The 8,898-nt window shown below is 55.6% G+C and overlaps 1 protein-coding gene across 1 annotated transcript; it reads right to left on the reverse strand.

Moving 5' to 3' along the window:
• Positions 1–925: 925 nt before the first annotated feature.
• fam151b (family with sequence similarity 151 member B) lies at positions 926–8,777 on the reverse strand. Its single transcript, XM_068738437.1, has 5 exons — positions 8,594–8,777; positions 3,061–3,220; positions 2,768–2,985; positions 2,331–2,466; positions 926–1,647 (listed from the first exon to the last, which is right to left on the reverse strand). The coding sequence occupies exons 1-5, from the start codon at positions 8,712–8,714 to the stop codon at positions 1,497–1,499; spliced, it is 786 nt and encodes a 261-aa protein (XP_068594538.1). The 5' UTR covers positions 8,715–8,777; the 3' UTR covers positions 926–1,496.
• Between the last annotated feature and the right edge of the window lie 121 nt (positions 8,778–8,898).

Raw genomic sequence — 8,898 nt, forward strand, 5'->3', positions numbered from 1 at the left:
GGAGAAACACGCCCCCCCCCCCCCCCCCCCCAAAAAAAACCTAAACATCCGGCCCGTCCTAAACGATTACAGCACATTTTATCTTAATTTTCTGGATATTTGCCTTCAGAAAAAGATTTACAGAAAATTGTTGACCAAGTTTTTGCGTTAGGGAATTTGTTCATTTGTAGATCACGTAAATAACCCCTTAATAATGAAAACGTGGCCTGTCCTTTGATATAGCTGTATTTATATGTACTTATATCTCCTTTCCCTCTTGCAGGCTCCCCATTATTGTATTTATTCTCAGTTCCTTTGACGTCTCTGCATTCCACGATTCTTTCTCAGGTCACTTCCTGCTTAACAACCTGGTCTCAGGCCAGTCCCACTACTCTAAAACCTCTAGTCTCTGTACAAACAAACACTGAAAGTACTCGTAGGAGCCAAATGGAAATGAGTGGAATGTGTTCCAGCACCAATCAAAACTCGATCTGAGTTAACTCCGCCCACAGGTCTCTGAGTCAGTGGAGGTTGCTGGTTCAGTGCTTGTGGCTCTCACTATGCTCTCCCTCTTTTTCCTCAGATCTGAGAACTTGGTGATCCAGACTTTCCTCTAGAGACGAATGTGAACCTGGTGTATTGGGACAACTCTTGGTGATGATTGGATGGAAGGGGTAGAATTAAGGAGCACAAATAAATCCGTTGCACTCTCTCCTCAGAACACTGTGTATTTGTCACTTTGTGTTTGTCCATGTTGTGTGTTCACTGCGGTGTGCACAGCCCTCTACGGCGGTAAGCAGGTAATAAATCCAATAAAATATGAATAAGCTAGTCTGCCAAGAGGGCAGGTGACGGTCACAATCACTATAAGAATAAAAAGCATAGAATCTAGCAGAGACTGACGTTGTTACTGTGGAGCAGGAATACAGACAAGGTGTAGAAAATAAAAAGGAAGTCGGTGATCCACCAGCAGAGGGAGCCGGGCACGTCGAGCTGGAGCGGCTTGTCCTGGAGCAGTCCTGGGAGGACGGTGCTGGGCTCAGAGCTGAAGTCCACAAACAGGATCCTGGCGTCGGTTCCTGGGAGCTCTGACTTCACAATAAGCCTTTCTTCAATCAGCATCTACACACATCGGCTACACAACGCTACACACTACAGCGAGAACAAACCCCCAGCGGGATGTTTACAACTAGGCTAGCATCGAAGCTAGCGCGCCCCTTCAACAATACCAGAATCTACATTCTGTTCAACTACCGGTAAGCGTTCACAGATATAAATACAAACGTTACATTTTAAAGTGCTGCACTTTCTAACAACACTATCGTCCCTTTTGTTCTGCAAGGAAACAGTTCCATCACGACTTAGATTTCACAAACATGAGAACATTCAGAATACTTTATTAATCCCAAAGAGAAATTCCTGTTTAACGCGAGTTAAAGGGCTCATCTGCAACACTATTCTTTAGAAGGTCACTTCTGCAGCATCATGTGAAGCAAACGAGGGTTCACAGACGCGCGTCAGGAGTCGGGAGACGTCGTCCGGAGCTCCGTCCACACAGAGTCTGGAAGGTCGTAGTAGATCCTGCTCCTCCCAAAGGCCTTCCTGTAGGGAAGCAAGTCCTCCAGCGTGAATCCATCGTTTGGATGCGTCCACACTGTCAGCGTGTACCTGTGAAGAGCAAGGGAAACAGCCACGTTACGGACACCTGGCAGATACAAGAGTAGCAGGTCACGTATACGCAAAAAAGTACTTTTAAGTACTCTCAATGTATCAGATGTTAATGGTTACAGAATATGCGCCAAGTTATTCAGCGCTTTTAGATTTTTCTTCTTCCACATTCTGTCTCGAGTAAAAAACAAAAGAAAACTGAACAGGTCTTCCTTTGGGTCAGGCTTCCTGGGACCAGGTCTCCCTTTGGGTCAGGCTTCCTGGGACCAGGTCTTCCTTTGGGTCAGGCTTCCTGGGACCAGGTCTTCCTTTGGGTCAGGCTTCCTGGGACCAGGTCTTCCTTTGTTGGCAGCGCGATTTACTCGCTGCAGCCGATGCTCACTCATCGAACTCGTTTCGTTCTTGCACTGTACTTGTACTGTGTACTTGTACTGTGTTGACAGTGTGTTTTTCTGAGATGTGCATAATGCAGCGACCATTCCGTGTAGCTCAACGTCCGACAGCGATGGCTCCATTCCGGCCGAGCTCCGCTCAGCTTTTTATCAGAAACGTTTCCATACCGAATGAGTCACACAACCGAATTACACCAAGGTCAAGAGGTCACTTCTCCGGGTCCCCATCAGCACAGATGTTCCCACGACGGGGACACTCCTGCAAAGCGTCTCCTGTAGTTGGATCATCACCTTTCTGACTGCTGCAGCAGCCACGCCATTTGAGAGAAGGACTGGGCCAGGAGGGCTGCACGGACCGGAAAGGAGACCGGGTGCTGAAGGGTCCGACACGTGTCCTCCATCGCATGCACCAGATCCCAGCTGTAGCCTGACGACGTGAAAACGAAGGAGCGGTTTGTGACGGTACTTGTACTCTAACACTCTAATAAATATATTGATCATGATCAAACGAGCCTTCTTACGGGGCTCTGACTCAGATGGCACCTCTTCATGGACAGGTTTCACTTTGTTCCTCCTGCTGCCCGTTAACCCAAACTAACTGAAAGTCTTCTACTGACGAGTACTGTGCATCTTTATATATAACATATTCACAACTACAAGGTTCCCCACATCTTCACTGCTCTGGAACGCAGACTCTAATCCACCTCCACTGATCCCCGGAGCTTCACCTGGGTTATGCGTCCCAGGGGTCCATCCTGTGGTCCAGCCCAGGGACAGCACAGTTTGGGTGGGAAGACTTCGGACAGCGGAGAGGAACGCCTCGGGCTCCACGGGCCGGGCCTTTCCGCCAGGACCAGCCAGGATATCGGCGTTGATCCACACGGGACATCTGGGCTCAGCCAGCGCATCGGTCAGGAGAGCTACAGCCGGAGAAACCGCCTCCAGGCTGCGTGGAGAGAACGCCACAGTGTTCGGCTCGCACAGACCGCCTCGGCCGGGGAGCGTGGGAGTCGGGCCGCACCTCTTAAAGTCCAACTTCATCCCCTTATCCCGCGCCGTCATCCCCACCAGCCACTCCTTAAGCGTGATGTCACTGTCCGTGTCAGGGGGGTGCGCCATGATTGGCTCCTCAGGGTCACAACGTCCCATGATGATGTCGGCCTCGATCATATGAGCGGAACCTGCGGGTGGAAGAGTTAGTCACGTTCCATGAGAGGGACTCGTGTTCTGCTCTCGTCTGATTGGGTCTCGTGTCACCACCACCGTGGAAAAGCCATTTCCTGAGACGCTTCTTACTACAAAGACAACCAGCAGCCTCCTGCAACATCTGGAGGAGAGAGAGCCATCGGCCACCGCTACCCTGGGGAAGCAGCGCCATGCATCTATGGGTGGACCCCCCTCAGACCCCTCAGACCCCCCTCAGACCCCCCTCAGGCCCCCATCAGCCCCCCCCAGACCCCCCAGACCCCCCTCAGACCCCCCTCACAGACCCCTCAGACCCCCCTCAGACCCCCCCTCAGACCCCCCTCAGACCCCTCTCAGACCCCCTCAGACCCCCCTCAGACCCCTCAGACCCCCCCTCAGACCCCCCTCAGACCCCTCAGACCCCCCTCAGGCCCCCCAGACCCCCATCAGACCCCTCAGACCCCCCCTCAGACCCCCCCTCATACCCCCCCTCAGACCCCTCTCAGACCCCCTCAGACCCCCCTCAGACCCCCCTCAGACCCCCCTCAGACCCCTCAGACCCCTCAGACCACCCCTCAGACCCCCCTCAGACCCCCCTCAGACCCCCCTCAGACCCCCCCTCAGACCCCCCTCAGACCCCCATCAGCAGCATGTCTTAAGAAAACCCGGGATGATTGTGCTTGGGCCCTCAACATCTCAGAAACCCAGGAACAAAATGGCCTCGGCCTCCAGCTCCACCGCCAGAAACCGAAAGATTCCTAGTTACTCCCCCTAGTGGCGTTTACCAGGCTGTGCCTCCAGTCGGACGCTGCTCAGACCGGAACCACGACACGAGATCGCGTCGCGCCTTTCATGGCAACGTTCCCCGTTCAATCCAGAATAGAATCTTTTTTCTTACTTTATGTTTCAAAACACAGATCAAGACATTATTTTTCAACAATTGTTTTCTTCTTTTTCTGCAGAGATGGAAGTCGTCCCAGCTTGAGGCGGGCCATCAACTCCAGATCCTCCTCCTCCAATCAGCTCATTCCGGTCACCTGTGCTCCCAGACTCACCTGCAGCTCACCTGTCATCAGGCCGGACACTATCCCGATCCTGACTCCGGTGAACCTGCCCTGCCTGTTTGCCTGCCTGTCTTGGTTACCTGGCTTTTGACCCTTGCCCTTTTGACCCTTGCCTGACTTCTGGAACTCTCCCTTTGCCGGCTGCTCCTCTGATTTGTCTGCTGGTCTTGGACTGACTACCCGGTTTTTGACAATAAAGGTCCGTTTCTGGATTTTCCCTCTACCGTCGTGCGTTTGGGTTCTCGCCTGCTTTTGTCCGAGACAAAAGTAGTAAAAAGGACAAAGTACCCGGAACAGAAGAGCGCGAGGGGAAACACTTCCTCCATTGTTTCCATGTGGCTAGCAGACCGGCTCACGCCGTCATGCTAATCAGCAGCCGATCGATCAGTTTGCATTCGGTCCCGACTCCCGAGCGATGACCTCCTTCCATGCGGTACCCAAGACGTCCCCTCGTTCTACGGCTCTCTCAGGTACGACCCACAAATACATCATTTGGGTCTTTTTTAATAGAACGGTGCAATATCCGTTCCAGGTTCTTATTCATTTCGTCCCAAAATGACTATCTTATATATATATCCTATATTTTTAAGATTCCAAAATTTCCACGACCAAAAACATTTCCTCATCCTGACAGGAGTACGAGTCAGCCTGACGGGAGTACGAGTCAGCCTGACGGGAGTACGCGTCAGCCTGACGGGAGTACGAGTCAGCCTGACGGGAGTACGAGTCAGCCTGACGGGAGTACGAGTCGGCCTGACGGGAGTACGCGTCGGCCTGACGGGAGTACGCGTCGGCCTGACGGGAGTACGCGTCGGCCTGACGGGAGTACGCGTCGGCCTGACGGGAGTACGCGTCGGCCTGACGGGAGTACGCGTCGGCCTGACGGGAGTACGCGTCGGCCTGACGGGAGTACGCGTCGGCCTGACGGGAGTACGCGTCGGCCTGACGGGAGTACGCGTCGGCCTGACGGGAGTACGCGTCGGCCTGACGGGAGTACGCGTCGGCCTGACGGGAGTACGCGTCGGCCTGACGGGAGTACGCGTCGGCCTGACGGGAGTACGCGTCGGCCTTACCGGAGTACGCGTCGGCCTGACAGGAGTACCCGTCGGCTTTACAGGAGTACGCGTCAGCCTGACAGGAGTACGCGTCAGCCTGACAGGAGTACGCGTCAGCCTGACGGGAGTACGCGTCGGCCTTACCGGAGTACGCGTCAGCCTGACAGGAGTACGCGTCGGCCTGACGGGAGTACGCGTCGGCCTGACGGGAGTACGCGTCGGCCTGACGGGAGTACGCGTCGGCCTGACGGGAGTACGCGTCGGCCTTACCGGAGTACGCGTCGGCCTTACCGGAGTACGCGTCGGCCTTACCGGAGTACGCGTCGGCCTTACCGGAGTACCCGTCGGCCTGACAGGAGTACCCGTCAGCTTTACAGGAGTACGCGTCAGCCTGACAGGAGTACCCGTCAGCCTGACGGGAGTACGCGTCAGCCTTACGGGAGTACGCGTCATCCTGACGGGAGTACGCGTCAGCCTGACGGGAGTACACGTCATCTTTACGGGAGTACGCGTCAGCCTGACGGGAGTACACGTCAGGCTGACGGGAGTACCCGTCAGCCTGACTGGAGTACGCGTCAGCCTGACGGGAGTACCCGTCAGCCTGACTGGAGTACCCGTCAGCCTTACGGGAGTACGCGTCAGCCTGACGGGAGTACCTGTCAGGCTGACAGGAGTACGCGTCAGCCAGACAGGAGTACACGTCAGCTTTACAGGAGTACCTGTCAGCCTTACAGGAGTACGCGTCAGCCAGACAGGAGTGCACGTCAGCTTTACAGGAGTACGCGTCAGCCTGACTGGAGTACGCGTCAGCTTTACAGGAGTACGCGTCAGCCTTACAGGAGTACGCGTCAGCCAGACAGGAGTACGCGTCAGCCAGACAGGAGTACGCGTCAGCTTTACAGGAGTACCCGTCAGCCTGACTGGAGTACGCGTCAGCCAGACAGGAGTACACGTCAGCTTTACAGGAGTACGCGTCAGCCTTACAGGAGTACGCGTCAGCCAGACAGGAGTACGCGCCAGCCTTATAGGAGTACGCGTCAGCTTTACAGGAGTACGCGCCAGCCTGACAGGAGTACGCGTCAGCTTTACAGGAGTACGCGTCAGCCTGACAGGAGTACGCGTCAGCTTTACAGGAGTACGCGTCAGCCTGACAGGAGTACGCGTCAGCCAGACAGGAGTACGCGTCAGCCAGACAGGAGTACGCGTCAGCCTGACAGGAGTACGCGTCAGCTTTACAGGAGTACGCGTCAGCCTTACAGGAGTACGCGTCAGCCAGACAGGAGTACGCGTCAGCTTTACAGGAGTACGCGTCAGCCTGACAGGAGTACGCGTCAGCTTTACAGGAGTACGCGTCAGCCTGACTGGAGTACGCGTCAGCCTGACTGGAGTACGCGTCAGCTTTACAGGAGTACGCGTCAGCCTGACTGGAGTACGCGTCAGCCTGACTGGAGTACGCGTCAGCCTTACAGGAGTACGCGTCAGCCAGACAGGAGTACGCGTCAGCCAGACAGGAGTACACGTCAGCTTTACAGGAGTACCTGTCAGCCTGACAGGAGTACGCGTCAGCTTTACAGGAGTACGCGTCAGCCTGACTGGAGTACGCGTCAGCCTGACTGGAGTACGCGTCAGCCTGACTGGAGTACCTGTCAGCCTGACAGGAGTACGCGTCAGCCTTACCGGAGTACGCGTCGGCCTGACGGGAGTACGCGTCAGCCTGACAGGAGTACCCGTCAGCTTTACAGGAGTACGCGTCAGCCTGACAGGAGTACCCGTCAGCCTGACGGGAGTACGCGTCAGCCTTACGGGAGTACGCGTCATCCTGACGGGAGTACGCGTCATCCTGACGGGAGTACGCGTCAGCCTGACGGGAGTACACGTCATCTTTACGGGAGTACGCGTCAGCCTGACGGGAGTACACGTCAGGCTGACGGGAGTACCCGTCAGCCTGACTGGAGTACGCGTCAGCCTGACGGGAGTACCCGTCAGCCTGACTGGAGTACCCGTCAGCCTTACGGGAGTACGCGTCAGCCTGACGGGAGTACCCGTCAGCCTGACAGGAGTACGCGTCAGACTGACGGGAGTACGCGTCAGCCTGACAGGAGTACCTGTCAGCCTGACAGGAGTACGCGTCAGCCAGACAGGAGTACACGTCAGCTTTACAGGAGTACCTGTCAGCCTTACAGGAGTACGCGTCAGCCAGACAGGAGTACACGTCGGCTTTACAGGAGTACGCGTCAGCCTGACTGGAGTACGCGTCAGCTTTACAGGAGTACGCGTCAGCCTTACAGGAGTACGCGTCAGCCAGACAGGAGTACGCGTCAGCCAGACAGGAGTACGCGTCAGCTTTACAGGAGTACCCGTCAGCCTGACTGGAGTACGCGTCAGCCAGACAGGAGTACGCGCCAGCCTTACAGGAGTACGCGTCAGCCAGACAGGAGTACGCGTCAGCCTGACAGGAGTACGCGTCAGCCAGACAGGAGTACGCGTCAGCCAGACAGGAGTACGCGTCAGCTTTACAGGAGTACGCGCCAGCCTGACAGGAGTACGCGTCAGCTTTACAGGAGTACGCGTCAGCCTGACAGGAGTACGCGTCAGCTTTACAGGAGTACGCGTCAGCCTGACAGGAGTACGCGTCAGCCAGACAGGAGTACGCGTCAGCCTGACAGAAGTACGCGTCAGCTTTACAGGAGTACGCGTCAGCCTTACAGGAGTACGCGTCAGCCAGACAGGAGTACGCGTCAGCTTTACAGGAGTACGCGTCAGCCTGACAGGAGTACGCGTCAGCTTTACAGGAGTACGCGTCAGCCTGACAGGAGTACGCGTCAGCTTTACAGGAGTACGCGTCAGCCTGACTGGAGTACGCGTCAGCCTGACTGGAGTACGCGTCAGCCTGACTGGAGTACGCGTCAGCCTGACTGGAGTACGTGTCAGCTTTACAGGAGTACGCGTCAGCCTTACAGGAGTACGCGTCAGCCAGACAGGAGTACGCGTCAGCCAGACAGGAGTACACGTCAGCTTTACAGGAGTACCTGTCAGCCTGACAGGAGTACGCGTCAGCTTTACAGGAGTACGCGTCAGCCTGACTGGAGTACGCGTCAGCCTGACTGGAGTACGCGTCAGCCTGACTGGAGTACACGTCAGCCTAACAGGAGTACACGGTGATGTATTCACCACGTGTACTCTGCTGTTCTGTCCCGGGCGGCTCCACGCTAAAGACTTGTTCTTCGGACCTCCTCCCTGAACCGGATACCTGAGAGCGCCTCCGCCAGCCTCCTCCTGCTGTTGACGGCGTGAGACCATCTGACGTCAGCAGCGTCTTTCCTCCTGATCTGCTTCCGACTCAAGAAATAGTCCAGCGTCTGGTCGGACATCTCGGGTTTCCTCTTTAACCCCGAAGTTTATTTACCCCGCGAGACCAGAGCTGTTCTTCCTGTTCTTCTTCTTCTGCTTGTTCTTCTTCTTTTACGCTACATTATCGCCACCTTGTGGAATTATCATGTACTGTATCTCCTTCTCTGTATCTCCGTCACATTCAATGAAACTTCTTTTCAAAGG

Source organism: Brachionichthys hirsutus, chromosome 4 (genome assembly GCF_040956055.1).
Source record: "Brachionichthys hirsutus isolate HB-005 chromosome 4, CSIRO-AGI_Bhir_v1, whole genome shotgun sequence".
NCBI lineage: Eukaryota > Metazoa > Chordata > Actinopteri > Lophiiformes > Brachionichthyidae > Brachionichthys > Brachionichthys hirsutus.

Bases quoted from the DNA above. Each gene is read 5' to 3' on its own strand.
- fam151b (XM_068738437.1), bottom strand. From the start codon at position 8,714: ATGTCCGACCAGACGCTGGACTATTTCTTGAGTCGGAAGCAGATCAGG. The intron at 2,986-3,060 runs GTGCGGCCCGAC...CTCTCCACGCAG, and splicing joins ATGAAGTTGGACTTTAAGAG to CCTGGAGGCGGTTTCTCCGG. The intron at 2,467-2,767 runs GTGAAGCTCCGG...TCACGTCGTCAG, and splicing joins CCCTGGGACGCATAACCCAG to GCTACAGCTGGGATCTGGTG.